Raw genomic sequence first — 21133 nt, 5'->3', positions numbered from 1 at the left:
ATAGAAGGTACGGTTATTAGACCGGATGAGGACAAAGTTCGAGCAATCACGGACATGAAAGCGCCAAAGGATGTTTCAGAACTACGACGTCTACTTGGGATGATTAACTACCTGGGAAAATTCGTTCCACGAATGGCCGAGAAACTACAACCGCTTAACATTCTCTTAAGCACGAATAACGCGTGGGTCTGGGGACGTAGCCAGGATAAAGCGTTCGAATTATCAAAACTACGTTAACCAACAAACCAGTTCTGGGGATCTACGACCCCAAGAGACCGACAACAGTGTCTGCTGACGCATCAAGCTACGGAATTGGAGCGCTATTGCGACAAGAATTACCAGATGAAACTCAGAAAATCATTGCCTATGGGTCTAAGACCTTATCACTGCGTCTAAGACCTTATCACCAACTGAAACGAGATACGCGCAAATCGAAAAAGAAGCTTACGCGTTAACCTAGGAATAACTTTCACGTTGGAAACTCATCATCAGCCTCTGGTAGCCATATTATAGACAAAACAACTTGACGATCTGTCGCCAAGACTCCAGAGAATACGCCTACGAATGATGCGGTATTCCTATAAAAACATCTACACGCCAGGAAAATCTTTAATCCCAGCGGACACACTGTCAAGAGCACCACTAAACGAGACAGACGAAAATGAACTTCAAGAAGAGATCTCTGCTCACATACAATTGGTAATGAGCAACCTTCCGATCACGGATGCAAAGCTAGCAGAAATTCTTCGGGCACAAAATGAAGACGAGTCCTTTCAGACTTTGCGGAGATATCTTGATCACGAATGGCCAGACAAGAAGCGAGTTCCGGACAGTTTCAGGGATTCTTTCCCATTCAGAAATGAAATCACGATTCAGGACGGTTTGATCATGAAAGGAAGCAGATTGATCATTACCAATGCTGGTCAGTAAAGATACTTACAGACCATGGTCACATAAGCCAATACTTGAACCGATCCCAATATCTTTAGGCAGAGTGCGATACGACATTTAAAGACACGTTTTCTTCAAGTTTTTAGAATTTTAATCTTACTAAATATGGGCAATTTATTATTTAGAATTGTCATTCCAAACAATAAAATGCGCTAAGTAATGATTTGAAAGTTGTTAGTAAGTGCGGTTTCAAATAAAATCTCCCAAATAAATATCGTACATTTCAAGTACTCGCTTACATAAACACCATTGCTACCTCTTCCTAATGTTGGAAAGTCTTCAAGAAATGAAAGTAGCTTGACGCATTAAAAGGCCTGTTTCTGTCGATATTGCACTGTTCTTTGAATTTTTTCGTCGATTATGTCCATGTTTTCAAAATTATAATATGTGAAATTACGCTTGTTTCTTCTTCACATTGCGCATCGTTGATGGCCTAAAATGTTAAGTTTTTTACAAAGTAAACATATAAAGTTTCATATTGTGTGAGACGTGCAAAAATTAAAATTGTACTCTATCTGTTGCAGCTCATAAAACGTAAACCAAATTGAAAAGTTGGGTATATTAAATGTTCGGGATTTTGTGCGCTACATAAAGTTAGCAATAGCTAGGTTAATATTTCTAATTCTAAAATGTTTGTTATGGTTGGTCTACACCCGCCGTGCAGGTTTCGCAACTTACACATAAAATACTTAAGCCAACACATTAGCGCGTGTTGAAAGGTCGTGTAGGTATGCGGTTTCCCGCTTGAATACCGTCGCGCCGTGTCGCTATGACCGTAACGCCATTTTTCATCTACACAACAAATTTAACTAGTTTCTTGAGTAACGTTACGGAGTAGCTATACAATCTGTACGATTCAGTTCCATTGAAGAACATTACAGAAAAACTCTAGGAATGTTGCAATAAATAAATAGATCTTGGGCTGCCACACCTTTGAGAAACAATGTGTGAAATAAGTAATTAAATACCTCTTTAGTTAATATATTTTATTATTTTTGACAACAGCAGCTGGTCGTTTATTCATGTCATGTCCGTATTTTTTTTTTTTTGGTTTCCATAACCTTTTCATAGTTTGTCAAAGGCTGACGTTCTCTCTTAAATTTACATTTCAATGCCTGTAACCATGAGGCCTTCAAATTGGGGGAAAAATTAGTTATTGCAAAAGACATAATATCATTGGAAAAATCTGACATAAGACAATTTCCATTGATCTTAATAATCTCATTAATTTGGAAGATCTGCTTATGCCGGCTCTGCCCCATTGGACCGAATCGCATTCGGCCGAAAACAGTCCCAATCAACCGAAAAACCCGCACTTTGGGCGGATTCGGTCCAATGGGACAGTCCCATTGGAGCGAAAACCCGCACTTATCCGGGTTTCGGATTCGGTCCATTGGGACAAGAATGCATGCGCATATACACCCGATGGAACTAAAATGAATTTAATTCCCGGGAGCGCAAAGATTGCTTCTTTGCAAGTAAACAATTTCTTTGACTTATAATTAAATATACAAAAACGAGTTTTGCTTCGCAGTCCTTAAAAAAACTGCATTTATACACAATCCGCGACACTTTTTCAAACCCACAAAGGGCCAGAAACTAGAAATTATTATATGAATTGCAATTTGAAATGAAGTTTAATCGTTATGAGAAATTTGCTTTAAATTGCGTAGTTCAAACATTTGTTATGATTAGAAATTTTACAACAAACACGGGTATACCTTGGTGTGAATTGATCATAGAAATGGGGTTAAAGTACACCCTAAATGATGTCTTTTATGGCACTGGAAAAAACAGCATATATGGTGTTTGAATGCACCATTATATTTTAGAGTGCAAATGTATGACGGTAAAGCAAACATAATTATTCAAAATTTAATTACATTAAGACTGAAGTGACAGATATTATATAAAAACGTCTTGGTTTGGACCAAGGCCGAAAAAACAAACGATATGTGTGAGGTAAATGTTTTCGAAAATGTAATTGTTCTTGAAAAAGCGTAGATATGTAATTTTTTCAATTAATTTAGAGGGACTAGATCGATTTACAGTAAAATCAGTTGATTGAATTAAATATTGATTAAGGATTGAGTGGATAAAAAGAACTAGAAAAAAATTTCAATATCTGAACTTCAGTCAATTGATAAACCTCACACATATCGTTTGTTTTTTCGGCCTTGGTCCAAACCAAGACGTTTTTATATAATATATTAATAGACTCTGTTGATCTTATTCTGTCATTCATCTCATTGCTTCCTCTCAGTAAATGAACATACCGGCCCGTTATGTCCGACGACGAAACTTTTTTCGTCCGTGAAAACTACTCTTTCCCACTGCTCTAGTGTTCAATTGAAATGTAAACGAGAAAATTCCAGCCTCCCTCGTCGGTTCATGACGCTCCTTTCATCAGGACCCCGATCCTTCCACGAAGGCCTTGACTTGCCAAGGCTCTTCGTACGGTCCTCACACTTGCCTGCAGCTCAAGTTCCGTTCTAACAAGCCGCGTTGTTAGAAATGGCTGTGCCCTGCCTGTCCTTCCAATTAGTCGAACTTCTCTCTTGGTTAAAGCCCTTGGTCGTCCTCCTCTTTGCCTATCAGCTCCACCGTTAAACTCGTTATTTCTGTCACGGTCAATCCAAGTAGCCACTGTCGCAGGTGAAACATTTAACTGCCGAGCGATTTCGCGATTGCAAAAACCTTGCTCATAAAGTTCAACAATTTGACGACGAATTAATACTCTATCAGCCATTTTACTTGTTCGGAGAATATGAAAATTAAGTGATAAAAAGAGTGGTTTGCGGTCTCTTTTATATAGTAATCTTGGAAAAGGTGAAAATATTTTTTCGTCGAGTGGAAGGAAAAAATTTGTTTTTGGTTGAAAATTGACATTCTAAAAAACTTAATTTAACGATGGAGGTGATAGGCAAATAATAGGACATTTTCGATCAAGTTGGGTATATTAAATGTTCGGGATTTTGTGCGCTACATAAAGTTAGCAATAGCTAGGTTAATATTTCTAATTCTAAAATGTTTGTTATGGTTGGTCTACACCCGCCGTGCAGGTTTCGCAACTTACACATAAAATACTTAAGCCAACACATTAGCGCGTGTTGAAAGGTCGTGTAGGTATGCGGTTTCCCGCTTGAATACCGTCGCGCCGTGTCGCTATGACCGTAACGCCATTTTTCATCTACACAACAAATTTAACTAGTTTCTTGAGTAACGTTACGGAGTAGCTATACAATCTGTACGATTCAGTTCCATTGAAGAACATTACAGAAAAACTCTAGGAATGTTGCAATAAATAAATAGATCTTGGGCTGCCACACCTTTGAGAAACAATGTGTGAAATAAGTAATTAAATACCTCTTTAGTTAATATATTTTATTATTTTTGACAACAGCAGCTGGTCGTTTATTCATGTCATGTCCGTATTTTTTTTTTTGGTTTCCATAACCTTTTCATAGTTTGTCAAAGGCTGACGTTCTCTCTTAAATTTACATTTCAATGCCTGTAACCATGAGGCCTTCAAATTGGGGGAAAAATTAGTTATTGCAAAAGACATAATATCATTGGAAAAATCTGACATAAGACAATTTCCATTGATCTTAATAATCTCATTAATTTGGAAGATCTGCTTATGCCGGCTCTGCCCCATTGGACCGAATCGCATTCGGCCGAAAACAGTCCCAATCAACCGAAAAACCCGCACTTTGGGCGGATTCGGTCCAATGGGACAGTCCCATTGGAGCGAAAACCCGCACTTCTCCGGGTTTCGGATTCGGTCCATTGGGACAAGAATGCATGCGCATATACACCCGATGGAACTAAAATGAATTTAATTCCCGGGAGCGCAAAGATTGCTTCTTTGCAAGTAAACAATTTCTTTGACTTATAATAAAATATACAAAAACGAGTTTTGCTTCGCAGTCCTTAAAAAAACTGCATTTATACACAATCCGCGACACTTTTTCAAACCCACAAAGGGCCAGAAACTAGAAATTATTATATGTATTGCAATTTGAAATGAAGTTTAATCGTTATGAGAAATTTGCTTTAAATTGCGTAGTTCAAACATTTGTTATGATTAGAAATTTTACAACAAACACGGGTATACCTTGGTGTGAATTGATCATAGAAATGGGGTTAAAGTACACCCTAAATGATGTCTTTTATGGCACTGGAAAAAACAGCATATATGGTGTTTGAATGCACCATTATATTTTAGAGTGCAAATGTATGACGGTAAAGCAAACATAATTATTCAAAATTTAATTACATTAAGACTGAAGTGACAGATATTATATAAAAACGTCTTGGTTTGGACCAAGGCCGAAAAAACAAACGATATGTGTGAGGTAAATGTTTTCGAAAATGTAATTGTTCTTGAAAAAGCGTAGATATGTAATTTTTTCAATTAATTTAGAGGGACTAGATCGATTTACAGTAAAATCAGTTGATTGAATTAAATATTGATTAAGGATTGAGTGGATAAAAAGAACTAGAAAAAAATTTCAATATCTGAACTTCAGTCAATTGATAAACCTCACACATATCGTTTGTTTTTTCGGCCTTGGTCCAAACCAAGACGTTTTTATATAATATATTAATAGACTCTGTTGATCTTATTCTGTCATTCATCTCATTGCTTCCTCTCAGTAAATGAACATACCGGCCCGTTATGTCCGACGACGAAACTTTTTTCGTCCGTGAAAACTACTCTTTCCCACTGCTCTAGTGTTCAATTGAAATGTAAACGAGAAAATTCCAGCCTCCCTCGTCGGTTCATGACGCTCCTTTCATCAGGACCCCGATCCTTCCACGAAGGCCTTGACTTGCCAAGGCTCTTCGTACGGTCCTCACACTTGCCTGCAGCTCAAGTTCCGTTCTAACAAGCCGCGTTGTTAGAAATGGCTGTGCCCTGCCTGTCCTTCCAATTAGTCGAACTTCTCTCTTGGTTAAAGCCCTTGGTCGTCCTCCTCTTTGCCTATCAGCTCCACCGTTAAACTCGTTATTTCTGTCACGGTCAATCCAAGTAGCCACTGTCGCAGGTGAAACATTTAACTGCCGAGCGATTTCGCGATTGCAAAAACCTTGCTCATGAAGTTCAACAATTTGACGACGAATTAATACTCTATCAGCCATTTTACTTGTTCGGAGAATATGAAAATTAAGTGATAAAAAGAGTGGTTTGCGGTCTCTTTTATATAGTAATCTTGGAAAAGGTGAAAATATTTTTTCGTCGAGTGGAAGGAAAAAATTTGTTTTTGGTTGAAAATTGACATTCTAAAAAACTTAATTTAACGATGGAGGTGATAGGCAAATAATAGGACATTTTCGATCAAGTTGGGTATATTAAATGTTCGGGATTTTGTGCGCTACATAAAGTTAGCAATAGCTAGGTTAATATTTCTAATTCTAAAATGTTTGTTATGGTTGGTCTACACCCGCCGTGCAGGTTTCGCAACTTACACATAAAATACTTAAGCCAACACATTAGCGCGTGTTGAAAGGTCGTGTAGGTATGCGGTTTCCCGCTTGAATACCGTCGCGCCGTGTCGCTATGACCGTAACGCCATTTTTCATCTACACAACAAATTTAACTAGTTTCTTGAGTAACGTTACGGAGTAGCTATACAATCTGTACGATTCAGTTCCATTGAAGAACATTACAGAAAAACTCTAGGAATGTTGCAATAAATAAATAGATCTTGGGCTGCCACACCTTTGAGAAACAATGTGTGAAATAAGTAATTAAATACCTCTTTAGTTAATATATTTTATTATTTTTGACAACAGCAGCTGGTCGTTTATTCATGTCATGTCCGTATTTTTTTTTTTTTGGTTTCCATAACCTTTTCATAGTTTGTCAAAGGCTGACGTTCTCTCTTAAATTTACATTTCAATGCCTGTAACCATGAGGCCTTCAAATTGGGGGAAAAATTAGTTATTGCAAAAGACATAATATCATTGGAAAAATCTGACAAAAGACAATTTCCATTGATCTTAATAATCTCATTAATTTGGAAGATCTGCTTATGCCGGCTCTGCCCCATTGGACCGAATCGCATTCGGCCGAAAACAGTCCCAATCAACCGAAAAACCCGCACTTTGGGCGGATTCGGTCCAATGGGACAGTCCCATTGGAGCGAAAACCCGCACTTCTCCGGGTTTCGGATTCGGTCCATTGGGACAAGAATGCATGCGCATATACACCCGATGGAACTAAAATGAATTTAATTCCCGGGAGCGCAAAGATTGCTTCTTTGCAAGTAAACAATTTCTTTGACTTATAATAAAATATACAAAAACGAGTTTTGCTTCGCAGTCCTTAAAAAAACTGCATTTATACACAATCCGCGACACTTTTTCAAACCCACAAAGGGCCAGAAACTAGAAATTATTATATGTATTGCAATTTGAAATGAAGTTTAATCGTTATGAGAAATTTGCTTTAAATTGCGTAGTTCAAACATTTGTTATGATTAGAAATTTTACAACAAACACGGGTATACCTTTGTGTGAATTGATCATAGAAATGGGGTTAAAGTACACCCTAAATGATGTCTTTTATGGCACTGGAAAAAACAGCATATATGGTGTTTGAATGCACCATTATATTTTAGAGTGCAAATGTATGACGGTAAAGCAAACATAATTATTCAAAATTTAATTACATTAAGACTGAAGTGACAGATATTATATAAAAACGTCTTGGTTTGGACCAAGGCCGAAAAAACAAACGATATGTGTGAGGTAAATGTTTTCGAAAATGTAATTGTTCTTGAAAAAGCGTAGATATGTAATTTTTCAATTAATTTAGAGGGACTAGATCGATTTACAGTAAAATCAGTTGATTGAATTAAATATTGATTAAGGATTGAGTGGATAAAAAGAACTAGAAAAAAATTTCAATATCTGAACTTCAGTCAATTGATAAACCTCACACATATCGTTTGTTTTTTCGGCCTTGGTCCAAACCAAGACGTTTTTATATAATATATTAATAGACTCTGTTGATCTTATTCTGTCATTCATCTCATTGCTTCCTCTCAGTAAATGAACATACCGGCCCGTTATGTCCGACGACGAAACTTTTTTCGTCCGTGAAAACTACTCTTTCCCACTGCTCTAGTGTTCAATTGAAATGTAAACGAGAAAATTCCAGCCTCCCTCGTCGGTTCATGACGCTCCTTTCATCAGGACCCCGATCCTTCCACGAAGGCCTTGACTTGCCAAGGCTCTTCGTACGGTCCTCACACTTGCCTGCAGCTCAAGTTCCGTTCTAACAAGCCGCGTTGTTAGAAATGGCTGTGCCCTGCCTGTCCTTCCAATTAGTCGAACTTCTCTCTTGGTTAAAGCCCTTGGTCGTCCTCCTCTTTGCCTATCAGCTCCACCGATAAACTCGTTATTTCTGTCACGGTCAATCCAAGTAGCCACTGTCGCAGGTGAAACATTTAACTGCCGAGCGATTTCGCGATTGCAAAAACCTTGCTCATAAAGTTCAACAATTTGACGACGAATTAATACTCTATCAGCCATTTTACTTGTTCGGAGAATATGAAAATTAAGTGATAAAAAGAGTGGTTTGCGGTCTCTTTTATATAGTAATCTTGGAAAAGGTGAAAATATTTTTTCGTCGAGTGGAAGGAAAAAATTTGTTTTTGGTTGAAAATTGACATTCTAAAAAACTTAATTTAACGATGGAGGTGATAGGCAAATAATAGGACATTTTCGATCAAGTTGGGTATATTAAATGTTCGGGATTTTGTGCGCTACATAAAGTTAGCAATAGCTAGGTTAATATTTCTAATTCTAAAATGTTTGTTATGGTTGGTCTACACCCGCCGTGCAGGTTTCGCAACTTACACATAAAATACTTAAGCCAACACATTAGCGCGTGTTGAAAGGTCGTGTAGGTATGCGGTTTCCCGCTTGAATACCGTCGCGCCGTGTCGCTATGACCGTAACGCCATTTTTCATCTACACAACAAATTTAACTAGTTTCTTGAGTAACGTTACGGAGTAGCTATACAATCTGTACGATTCAGTTCCATTGAAGAACATTACAGAAAAACTCTAGGAATGTTGCAATAAATAAATAGATCTTGGGCTGCCACACCTTTGAGAAACAATGTGTGAAATAAGTAATTAAATACCTCTTTAGTTAATATATTTTATTATTTTTGACAACAGCAGCTGGTCGTTTATTCATGTCATGTCCGTATTTTTTTTTTTTTGGTTTCCATAACCTTTTCATAGTTTGTCAAAGGCTGACGTTCTCTCTTAAATTTACATTTCAATGCCTGTAACCATGAGGCCTTCAAATTGGGGGAAAAATTAGTTATTGCAAAAGACATAATATCATTGGAAAAATCTGACATAAGACAATTTCCATTGATCTTAATAATCTCATTAATTTGGAAGATCTGCTTATGCCGGCTCTGCCCCATTGGACCGAATCGCATTCGGCCGAAAACAGTCCCAATCAACCGAAAAACCCGCACTTTGGGCGGATTCGGTCCAATGGGACAGTCCCATTGGAGCGAAAACCCGCACTTATCCGGGTTTCGGATTCGGTCCATTGGGACAAGAATGCATGCGCATATACACCCGATGGAACTAAAATGAATTTAATTCCCGGGAGCGCAAAGATTGCTTCTTTGCAAGTAAACAATTTCTTTGACTTATAATAAAATATACAAAAACGAGTTTTGCTTCGCAGTCCTTAAAAAAACTGCATTTATACACAATCCGCGACACTTTTTCAAACCCACAAAGGGCCAGAAACTAGAAATTATTATATGAATTGCAATTTGAAATGAAGTTTAATCGTTATGAGAAATTTGCTTTAAATTGCGTAGTTCAAACATTTGTTATGATTAGAAATTTTACAACAAACACGGGTATACCTTGGTGTGAATTGATCATAGAAATGGGGTTAAAGTACACCCTAAATGATGTCTTTTATGGCACTGGAAAAAACAGCATATATGGTGTTTGAATGCACCATTATATTTTAGAGTGCAAATGTATGACGGTAAAGCAAACATAATTATTCAAAATTTAATTACATTAAGACTGAAGTGACAGATATTATATAAAAACGTCTTGGTTTGGACCAAGGCCGAAAAAACAAACGATATGTGTGAGGTAAATGTTTTCGAAAATGTAATTGTTCTTGAAAAAGCGTAGATATGTAATTTTTTCAATTAATTTAGAGGGACTAGATCGATTTACAGTAAAATCAGTTGATTGAATTAAATATTGATTAAGGATTGAGTGGATAAAAAGAACTAGAAAAAAATTTCAATATCTGAACTTCAGTCAATTGATAAACCTCACACATATCGTTTGTTTTTTCGGCCTTGGTCCAAACCAAGACGTTTTTATATAATATATTAATAGACTCTGTTGATCTTATTCTGTCATTCATCTCATTGCTTCCTCTCAGTAAATGAACATACCGGCCCGTTATGTCCGACGACGAAACTTTTTTCGTCCGTGAAAACTACTCTTTCCCACTGCTCTAGTGTTCAATTGAAATGTAAACGAGAAAATTCCAGCCTCCCTCGTCGGTTCATGACGCTCCTTTCATCAGGACCCCGATCCTTCCACGAAGGCCTTGACTTGCCAAGGCTCTTCGTACGGTCCTCACACTTGCCTGCAGCTCAAGTTCCGTTCTAACAAGCCGCGTTGTTAGAAATGGCTGTGCCCTGCCTGTCCTTCCAATTAGTCGAACTTCTCTCTTGGTTAAAGCCCTTGGTCGTCCTCCTCTTTGCCTATCAGCTCCACCGTTAAACTCGTTATTTCTGTCACGGTCAATCCAAGTAGCCACTGTCGCAGGTGAAACATTTAACTGCCGAGCGATTTCGCGATTGCAAAAACCTTGCTCATAAAGTTCAACAATTTGACGACGAATTAATACTCTATCAGCCATTTTACTTGTTCGGAGAATATGAAAATTAAGTGATAAAAAGAGTGGTTTGCGGTCTCTTTTATATAGTAATCTTGGAAAAGGTGAAAATATTTTTTCGTCGAGTGGAAGGAAAAAATTTGTTTTTGGTTGAAAATTGACATTCTAAAAAACTTAATTTAACGATGGAGGTGATAGGCAAATAATAGGACATTTTCGATCAAGTTGGGTATATTAAATGTTCGGGATTTTGTGCGCTACATAAAGTTAGCAATAGCTAGGTTAATATTTCTAATTCTAAAATGTTTGTTATGGCTGGTCTACACCCGCCGTGCAGGTTTCGCAACTTACACATAAAATACTTAAGCCAACACATTAGCGCGTGTTGAAAGGTCGTGTAGGTATGCGGTTTCCCGCTTGAATACCGTCGCGCCGTGTCGCTATGACCGTAACGCCATTTTTCATCTACACAACAAATTTAACTAGTTTCTTGAGTAACGTTACGGAGTAGCTATACAATCTGTACGATTCAGTTCCATTGAAGAACATTACAGAAAAACTCTAGGAATGTTGCAATAAATAAATAGATCTTGGGCTGCCACACCTTTGAGAAACAATGTGTGAAATAAGTAATTAAATACCTCTTTAGTTAATATATTTTATTATTTTTGACAACAGCAGCTGGTCGTTTATTCATGTCATGTCCGTATTTTTTTTTTTTGGTTTCCATAACCTTTTCATAGTTTGTCAAAGGCTGACGTTCTCTCTTAAATTTACATTTCAATGCCTGTAACCATGAGGCCTTCAAATTGGGGGAAAAATTAGTTATTGCAAAAGACATAATATCATTGGAAAAATCTGACATAAGACAATTTCCATTGATCTTAATAATCTCATTAATTTGGAAGATCTGCTTATGCCGGCTCTGCCCCATTGGACCGAATCGCATTCGGCCGAAAACAGTCCCAATCAACCGAAAAACCCGCACTTTGGGCGGATTCGGTCCAATGGGACAGTCCCATTGGAGCGAAAACCCGCACTTCTCCGGGTTTCGGATTCGGTCCATTGGGACAAGAATGCATGCGCATATACACCCGATGGAACTAAAATGAATTTAATTCCCGGGAGCGCAAAGATTGCTTCTTTGCAAGTAAACAATTTCTTTGACTTATAATAAAATATACAAAAACGAGTTTTGCTTCGCAGTCCTTAAAAAAACTGCATTTATACACAATCCGCGACACTTTTTCAAACCCACAAAGGGCCAGAAACTAGAAATTATTATATGTATTGCAATTTGAAATGAAGTTTAATCGTTATGAGAAATTTGCTTTAAATTGCGTAGTTCAAACATTTGTTATGATTAGAAATTTTACAACAAACACGGGTATACCTTGGTGTGAATTGATCATAGAAATGGGGTTAAAGTACACCCTAAATGATGTCTTTTATGGCACTGGAAAAAACAGCATATATGGTGTTTGAATGCACCATTATATTTTAGAGTGCAAATGTATGACGGTAAAGCAAACATAATTATTCAAAATTTAATTACATTAAGACTGAAGTGACAGATATTATATAAAAACGTCTTGGTTTGGACCAAGGCCGAAAAAACAAACGATATGTGTGAGGTAAATGTTTTCGAAAATGTAATTGTTCTTGAAAAAGCGTAGATATGTAATTTTTTCAATTAATTTAGAGGGACTAGATCGATTTACAGTAAAATCAGTTGATTGAATTAAATATTGATTAAGGATTGAGTGGATAAAAAGAACTAGAAAAAAATTTCAATATCTGAACTTCAGTCAATTGATAAACCTCACACATATCGTTTGTTTTTTCGGCCTTGGTCCAAACCAAGACGTTTTTATATAATATATTAATAGACTCTGTTGATCTTATTCTGTCATTCATCTCATTGCTTCCTCTCAGTAAATGAACATACCGGCCCGTTATGTCCGACGACGAAACTTTTTTCGTCCGTGAAAACTACTCTTTCCCACTGCTCTAGTGTTCAATTGAAATGTAAACGATAAAATTCCAGCCTCCCTCGTCGGTTCATGACGCTCCTTTCATCAGGACCCCGATCCTTCCACGAAGGCCTTGACTTGCCAAGGCTCTTCGTACGGTCCTCACACTTGCCTGCAGCTCAAGTTCCGTTCTAACAAGCCGCGTTGTTAGAAATGGCTGTGCCCTGCCTGTCCTTCCAATTAGTCGAACTTCTCTCTTGGTTAAAGCCCTTGGTCGTCCTCCTCTTTGCCTATCAGCTCCACCGTTAAACTCGTTATTTCTGTCACGGTCAATCCAAGTAGCCACTGTCGCAGGTGAAACATTTAACTGCCGAGCGATTTCGCGATTGCAAAAACCTTGCTCATGAAGTTCAACAATTTGACGACGAATTAATACTCTATCAGCCATTTTACTTGTTCGGAGAATATGAAAATTAAGTGATAAAAAGAGTGGTTTGCGGTCTCTTTTATATAGTAATCTTGGAAAAGGTGAAAATATTTTTTCGTCGAGTGGAAGGAAAAAATTTGTTTTTGGTTGAAAATTGACATTCTAAAAAACTTAATTTAACGATGGAGGTGATAGGCAAATAATAGGACATTTTCGATCAAGTTGGGTATATTAAATGTTCGGGATTTTGTGCGCTACATAAAGTTAGCAATAGCTAGGTTAATATTTCTAATTCTAAAATGTTTGTTATGGTTGGTCTACACCCGCCGTGCAGGTTTCGCAACTTACACATAAAATACTTAAGCCAACACATTAGCGCGTGTTGAAAGGTCGTGTAGGTATGCGGTTTCCCGCTTGAATACCGTCGCGCCGTGTCGCTATGACCGTAACGCCATTTTTCATCTACACAACAAATTTAACTAGTTTCTTGAGTAACGTTACGGAGTAGCTATACAATCTGTACGATTCAGTTCCATTGAAGAACATTACAGAAAAACTCTAGGAATGTTGCAATAAATAAATAGATCTTGGGCTGCCACACCTTTGAGAAACAATGTGTGAAATAAGTAATTAAATACCTCTTTAGTTAATATATTTTATTATTTTTGACAACAGCAGCTGGTCGTTTATTCATGTCATGTCCGTATTTTTTTTTTTGGTTTCCATAACCTTTTCATAGTTTGTCAAAGGCTGACGTTCTCTCTTAAATTTACATTTCAATGCCTGTAACCATGAGGCCTTCAAATTGGGGGAAAAATTAGTTATTGCAAAAGACATAATATCATTGGAAAAATCTGACATAAGACAATTTCCATTGATCTTAATAATCTCATTAATTTGGAAGATCTGCTTATGCCGGCTCTGCCCCATTGGACCGAATCGCATTCGGCCGAAAACAGTCCCAATCAACCGAAAAACCCGCACTTTGGGCGGATTCGGTCCAATGGGACAGTCCCATTGGAGCGAAAACCCGCACTTCTCCGGGTTTCGGATTCGGTCCATTGGGACAAGAATGCATGCGCATATACACCCGATGGAACTAAAATGAATTTAATTCCCGGGAGCGCAAAGATTGCTTCTTTGCAAGTAAACAATTTCTTTGACTTATAATAAAATATACAAAAACGAGTTTTGCTTCGCAGTCCTTAAAAAAACTGCATTTATACACAATCCGCGACACTTTTTCAAACCCACAAAGGGCCAGAAACTAGAAATTATTATATGTATTGCAATTTGAAATGAAGTTTAATCGTTATGAGAAATTTGCTTTAAATTGCGTAGTTCAAACATTTGTTATGATTAGAAATTTTACAACAAACACGGGTATACCTTGGTGTGAATTGATCATAGAAATGGGGTTAAAGTACACCCTAAATGATGTCTTTTATGGCACTGGAAAAAACAGCATATATGGTGTTTGAATGCACCATTATATTTTAGAGTGCAAATGTATGACGGTAAAGCAAACATAATTATTCAAAATTTAATTACATTAAGACTGAAGTGACAGATATTATATAAAAACGTCTTGGTTTGGACCAAGGCCGAAAAAACAAACGATATGTGTGAGGTAAATGTTTTCGAAAATGTAATTGTTCTTGAAAAAGCGTAGATATGTAATTTTTTCAATTAATTTAGAGGGACTAGATCGATTTACAGTAAAATCAGTTGATTGAATTAAATATTGATTAAGGATTGAGTGGATAAAAAGAACTAGAAAAAAATTTCAATATCTGAACTTCAGTCAATTGATAAACCTCACACATATCGTTTGTTTTTTCGGCCTTGGTCCAAACCAAGACGTTTTTATATAATATATTAATAGACTCTGTTGATCTTATTCTGTCATTCATCTCATTGCTTCCTCTCAGTAAATGAACATACCGGCCCGTTATGTCCGACGACGAAACTTTTTTCGTCCGTGAAAACTACTCTTTCCCACTGCTCTAGTGTTCAATTGAAATGTAAACGATAAAATTCCAGCCTCCCTCGTCGGTTCATGACGCTCCTTTCATCAGGACCCCGATCCTTCCACGAAGGCCTTGACTTGCCAAGGCTCTTCGTACGGTCCTCACACTTGCCTGCAGCTCAAGTTCCGTTCTAACAAGCCGCGTTGTTAGAAATGGCTGTGCCCTGCCTGTCCTTCCAATTAGTCGAACTTCTCTCTTGGTTAAAGCCCTTGGTCGTCCTCCTCTTTGCCTATCAGCTCCACCGTTAAACTCGTTATTTCTGTCACGGTCAATCCAAGTAGCCACTGTCGCAGGTGAAACATTTAACTGCCGAGCGATTTCGCGATTGCAAAAACCTTGCTCATGAAGTTCAACAATTTGACGACGAATTAATACTCTATCAGCCATTTTACTTGTTCGGAGAATATGAAAATTAAGTGATAAAAAGAGTGGTTTGCGGTCTCTTTTATATAGTAATCTTGGAAAAGGTGAAAATATTTTTTCGTCGAGTGGAAGGAAAAAATTTGTTTTTGGTTGAAAATTGACATTCTAAAAAACTTAATTTAACGATGGAGGTGATAGGCAAATAATAGGACATTTTCGATCAAGTTGGGTATATTAAATGTTCGGGATTTTGTGCGCTACATAAAGTTAGCAATAGCTAGGTTAATATTTCTAATTCTAAAATGTTTGTTATGGTTGGTCTACACCCGCCGTGCAGGTTTCGCAACTTACACATAAAATACTTAAGCCAACACATTAGCGCGTGTTGAAAGGTCGTGTAGGTATGCGGTTTCCCGCTTGAATACCGTCGCGCCGTGTCGCTATGACCGTAACGCCATTTTTCATCTACACAACAAATTTAACTAGTTTCTTGAGTAACGTTACGGAGTAGCTATACAATCTGTACGATTCAGTTCCATTGAAGAACATTACAGAAAAACTCTAGGAATGTTGCAATAAATAAATAGATCTTGGGCTGCCACACCTTTGAGAAACAATGTGTGAAATAAGTAATTAAATACCTCTTTAGTTAATATATTTTATTATTTTTGACAACAGCAGCTGGTCGTTTATTCATGTCATGTCCGTATTTTTTTTTTTTGGTTTCCATAACCCTTTTCATAGTTTGTCAAAGGCTGACGTTCTCTCTTAAATTTACATTTCAATGCCTGTAACCATGAGGCCTTCAAATTGGGGGAAAAATTAGTTATTGCAAAAGACATAATATCATTGGAAAAATCTGACATAAGACAATTTCCATTGATCTTAATAATCTCATTAATTTGGAAGATCTGCTTATGCCGGCTCTGCCCCATTGGACCGAATCGCATTCGGCCGAAAACAGTCCCAATCAACCGAAAAACCCGCACTTTGGGCTGATTCGGTCCAATGGGACAGTCCCATTGGAGCGAAAACCCGCACTTCTCCGGGTTTCGGATTCGGTCCATTGGGACAAGAATGCATGCGCATATACACCCGATGGAACTAAAATGAATTTAATTCCCGGGAGCGCAAAGATTGCTTCTTTGCAAGTAAACAATTTCTTTGACTTATAATAAAATATACAAAAACGAGTTTTGCTTCGCAGTCCTTAAAAAAACTGCATTTATACACAATCCGCGACACTTTTTCAAACCCACAAAGGGCCAGAAACTAGAAATTATTATATGTATTGCAATTTGAAATGAAGTTTAATCGTTATGAGAAATTTGCTTTAAATTGCGTAGTTCAAACATTTGTTATGATTAGAAATTTTACAACAAACACGGGTATAAATGCCGCGTTTCGAGATAAAGGGAGCTTAGATTTTCACGTATGAAATTATATAGAATCTGACCTTATCCCTGTCAAATAATTAAGGCGAAAAAATACAAAATGAGCTTTTAGCATTTTAATTTTTCAGGGTGGAAGAGATAAAAACACTTATTTCGAGTAAAATGTCGCTTTACTACTCCTAAAATGAGGTCCCTAATTCTGATTTGTGGCTTTAAAAGCAGTGTCGTATTTCCGACATACATTCAGAAAAGGTGTTCATATGTGTGTTGTTACATCTTGTATAAGTTTAAAACTTCAATTCGAACTCGAGTCATAATCGTCCTTGATTTAGCTCTTGCATGGTTCCGAAACGCGGCATTTATACCCGTGTTTGTTGTAAAATTTCTAATCATAACAAATGTTTGAACTACGCAATTTAAAGCAAATTTCTCATAACGATTAAACTTCATTTCAAATTGCAATACATATAATAATTTCTAGTTTCTGGCCCTTTGTGGGTTTGAAAAAGTGTCGCGGATTGTGTATAAATGCAGTTTTTTAAGGACTGCGAAGCAAAACTCGTTTTTGTATAATATCTGTCCCTTTTTGGGGAGAAACGTTATTTGGGAATAAATTAGTTCTGGAATAGTGAAACTCATTCGTCCAATTTTTTAAGACTAATTATATAATATTTCACTAAATCGTAACTTACATTTGGAAATTGGAATGGTTGGATAATACAATGCACTGTATAAAAATACACTATGCTAAATATTCGTTGAAACCATGTGAAGATTATAAAAAATCTCGAACTTTGTGATCATTTAACCTTAGGCTTAGAAAGACAAAAAATAGGCCCAAAAAGTTTTAAAAAAATCACGTGAACTTAATTAGAGAATCAAAATGGTGAAATTAAGCGCGAGATTTGAATTGAAACTTTTTTTGAAATGCAGCGCGTGCTGGCGCGTGAGCTAGCGCGTGGTTTAAAAATATTTTTTTTCGAAACCTATACAAAAACGCCAAGTTAACCTTACACTACGAGAAATGAGATACTATACCTTTTCAGCCTTTGCTAGTGCTGTAAAGTTGGGCTGTGAAAAAAGTGTACACCCTTGGTCGCAAAACTTTTTCCACCTCATAATGTTAAGCTCCATAGAGTTTAACATTAGGATTTCGGATTGAGTATAAATAGAAAATACCTGACGGGATTTTCTTAATTTCAAATTGCAATACATAAAATAATTTCTAATTTCTGGCCCTTTGTGGGTTTGAAAAAGTGCCGCGGATTGTGTATAAATGCAGTTTTTACCTCTCCGTGTGACATAGTCCAGGAGAGGTTCTGTAACGGCCGTGTCTGTCTGTGTGTGTGTGTGTGTGTCTGTCTGTCTGTCTGTCCGTTGTTACACCCACGTGACCGCGTTCGCAGTTTGCGTATCGGAGCAAACGTGTTCCCAATTTCCGGACCGCATTGACAGTTCACAGAAATTTGGAAAATTGTTTTTCTCTCCGTTGGCTACTCTATACTTGAGTTCTCACACCACCATGTTTGGTCTTCGTCCATCCCATATGAACACCAGTCTGGTACTTTTCTGGCGTCCACCACCACCATCTTCTATTCTTTGTCAATCCCACATTGACACCAGTCCGCACTTACACTGGCTTCTAACACCACCATCCACTGGTCTTCCGTCTATTCCATATAGACACCAATCTGTATCATTGGCTTCTAACACCACCATCCACTGGTCTTCCGTCTATTCCACATAGACACCAGTCTGTATCATTGGCTTCTAACACCACCATCCACTGGTCTTCCGTCTATTCCACATAGACACCAATCTGTATCATTGGCTTCTACTCCATTATCATCGTTTGGGTTTAGGATATACGCGGCGATCAGCTAGGGTTACGAGAAACGTCTAGCCTCCCTAAGGTGGGATCGGCCACCAAAGGTTTTCGCAATTGCGCTTTTTCCTTACTATTATAATGGAAACGAATCGTATATATATCCCGAAATTTGAAGAAAGCGGGCAAGAGGGGTACCCTTCACTTTAAACGTCAATATTAGAAAAGTTTGAGAAGATAATAGGTATAACTTTATTTTAAACGATTTAACTATTATTAATGTTAATAATTGAAGATTAAAATAATTAAAAATAATTATATTTATTTAAATATTAAAGATAATCTTGTTTCTCAACTCAAAATTAATACGAAAAGATTTAAAAAGCAGTTTATGTTTTTGTCTGTGTGTGTCCGTCCATTGTTACACTAGTGCGTCGCGTTAGCAGTTAGCCTTGTGCTGATGTGTTAAGAAATCATACAGAACCTTAATATTCCCTTTTTTCATAATATAAAGTGAATATGTGGAAGTATTTTTCGTAATTATGATGCATTTAGTACTTTTGTAGCTTAAAAGCTCTGTTTCATTTTGATATTCCAAAGATTTATTTTAATATTGTTATTTGAAATGGCTGTTTATATATTGCGTAAGCTATACTACATCCGTATATAGAATAATCCTTGGTTTAGAAATTTCATGAAGAAAACTAAGACCTAGACTCAGGCGCGTATAACAAGAATTATCCGCAATAGGCTTAGTGAAACAAAGAGTAAATAATTGAGGCCTGAGGTGAAGTAAACTTTTGGCTTTGATTTTCGTGTCTGAAATGAACAGACATCAACGGTTCAGAGTGAGCCGAAAGTTAAATACACTCTTAAATAATAATAATAAGGTTACTAAAAGGGCTAATGGTTAACGGCTAGTAACTACAGACTTATTATTCTCTTTATGGTGCGCATTGACTATTAGTGCGTCTAGCTACAATTTAGCTTTGGTGTTATTTAACGTTAACATTCATGTTGGCAAACTAAGAATATTGTTGAGGTGAGACGAGACGATAGTGTTTACACTGCAAACCAGTTGTGAATGTAGCTTTCAGAATAAAGGGTAAACAGCTGAAGCGTAGACTTCATTTCCTGTTCTTTTCCCCATTGACTGATTTCCATGTGTCCAAGATTTATCCTTATTGGATGTAAAATATCGTCTGCTTTACTGTACATTCGCTATGTTTGGAATACTGCTTCAATATTTCGTAAATTTTTACTTCAAAAAAGTGAAATAATTCCATATCTAGGTAAATACGTTTGTAGTAGTAGACCTCTTGACACGGAGAGGTTATATTTTGGTTTTCCCAACTTGTTTAAGGACTGCGAAGCAAAACTCGTTTTTGTATAATATCTGTCCCTTTTTGGGGAGAAACGTTATTTGGGAATAAATTAGTTCTGGAATAGTGAAACTCATTCGTCCAATTTTTTAAGACTAATTATAAAGTATTTCACTAAATCGTAACTTGCATTCGGAAATTGGAATGGTCGGATAATACAATGCACTGTATAAAAACACACTATGCTAAATATTCGTTGAAACCATGTGAAAATTATAAAAATTCTCCTACTATTTCTTTGTGATCATTTAACGTTAGGCTTACAAAGACAAACATTAGGCCCAAAAAGTTTTAAAAAAATCCCGTGAACTTAATTAGAGAATCAAAATGGTGAAATTAAGCGCGAGATTTGAATTGAAACTTTAATTGAAATGCAGCGCGTGCTGGCGCGTGAGCTAGCGCGTGGTTTAAAATATTTATTTTTAAAACCTATACAAAAAGGCCAAGTTAACCTTACACTACGAGAAATGAGATACTATACCTTTTCAGCCTTTGCTAGTGCTGTAAAGTTAGGCTGTGAAAAAAGTGTACCCCCTTGGTCGCGAAAATGTTTCCACCTCATAATGTTAAGCTCCATAGAGTTTAACATTACGATTTCGGATTGAGTATAAATAGAAAATCCCTGACGGGATTTTCTTAATAATGGTCAACAGTAATGTTTTGGAAAAGGCATATTATTTGATAAGTCAATGATGCTAAACATCAATATTTTGGAAAAGGTGTAACATTGTTAAATGATTTATAAAATATTACTAAACTAACTTAACGAAACCTAACCTAACCTATCAGTAATGATTTCGAAAAGACATATTATTTGAGAAGTCAATGAATAAATATTTTGGAAAAGGCGTAACATTGTTAAATGATTTATA

General features: G+C 36.9%; 6 protein-coding genes across 6 annotated transcripts; all 6 read right to left on the bottom strand.

Moving 5' to 3' along the window:
• Positions 1 to 3340: 3340 nt before the first annotated feature.
• Positions 3341 to 3700, bottom strand: LOC149667337 (uncharacterized). Its single transcript, XM_089841443.1, has one exon. It carries the CDS (start codon positions 3698 to 3700, stop codon positions 3341 to 3343), a length of 360 nt encoding a protein of 119 aa, XP_089697569.1.
• A 2036-nt stretch (positions 3701 to 5736) lies between these two features.
• On the bottom strand, positions 5737 to 6096 carry LOC149667336 (uncharacterized). Its single transcript, XM_089841442.1, has one exon. The coding sequence runs from the start codon at positions 6094 to 6096 to the stop codon at positions 5737 to 5739; it is 360 nt and encodes a 119-aa protein (XP_089697568.1).
• Positions 6097 to 8133: 2037 nt separating this feature from the next.
• On the bottom strand, positions 8134 to 8493 carry LOC149667335 (uncharacterized). Its single transcript, XM_089841441.1, has one exon. It carries the CDS (start codon positions 8491 to 8493, stop codon positions 8134 to 8136), a length of 360 nt encoding a protein of 119 aa, XP_089697567.1.
• A 2038-nt stretch (positions 8494 to 10531) lies between these two features.
• On the bottom strand, positions 10532 to 10891 carry LOC149667334 (uncharacterized). The gene has a single exon (XM_089841439.1). The coding sequence runs from the start codon at positions 10889 to 10891 to the stop codon at positions 10532 to 10534; it is 360 nt and encodes a 119-aa protein (XP_089697565.1).
• Positions 10892 to 12928: 2037 nt separating this feature from the next.
• LOC149667333 (uncharacterized) lies at positions 12929 to 13288 on the bottom strand. The gene has a single exon (XM_089841438.1). The coding sequence runs from the start codon at positions 13286 to 13288 to the stop codon at positions 12929 to 12931; it is 360 nt and encodes a 119-aa protein (XP_089697564.1).
• Positions 13289 to 15324: 2036 nt separating this feature from the next.
• Positions 15325 to 15684, bottom strand: LOC149667332 (uncharacterized). Its single transcript, XM_089841437.1, has one exon. The coding sequence runs from the start codon at positions 15682 to 15684 to the stop codon at positions 15325 to 15327; it is 360 nt and encodes a 119-aa protein (XP_089697563.1).
• Between the last annotated feature and the right edge of the window lie 5449 nt (positions 15685 to 21133).

The sequence above is a fragment of the Phalangium opilio genome, unplaced genomic scaffold, assembly GCF_054372755.1.
Source record: "Phalangium opilio isolate 3A_F unplaced genomic scaffold, DU_Popi_V2 ptg000059l_1, whole genome shotgun sequence".
Taxonomy (NCBI): Eukaryota; Metazoa; Arthropoda; class Arachnida; order Opiliones; family Phalangiidae; genus Phalangium; species Phalangium opilio.
Note: the sequence above shows the minus strand (reverse complement) of the source record. Positions and strands in the feature narration are given on the sequence as shown.

Excerpts from the sequence above, each read along its gene's own strand:
- LOC149667337 (XM_089841443.1), bottom strand. The coding sequence starts at position 3,700 with ATGGCTGATAGAGTATTAATTCGTCGTCAAATTGTTGAACTTTATGAG.
- LOC149667336 (XM_089841442.1), bottom strand. The coding sequence starts at position 6,096 with ATGGCTGATAGAGTATTAATTCGTCGTCAAATTGTTGAACTTCATGAG.
- LOC149667335 (XM_089841441.1), bottom strand. The coding sequence starts at position 8,493 with ATGGCTGATAGAGTATTAATTCGTCGTCAAATTGTTGAACTTTATGAG.
- LOC149667334 (XM_089841439.1), bottom strand. The coding sequence starts at position 10,891 with ATGGCTGATAGAGTATTAATTCGTCGTCAAATTGTTGAACTTTATGAG.
- LOC149667333 (XM_089841438.1), bottom strand. The coding sequence starts at position 13,288 with ATGGCTGATAGAGTATTAATTCGTCGTCAAATTGTTGAACTTCATGAG.
- LOC149667332 (XM_089841437.1), bottom strand. The coding sequence starts at position 15,684 with ATGGCTGATAGAGTATTAATTCGTCGTCAAATTGTTGAACTTCATGAG.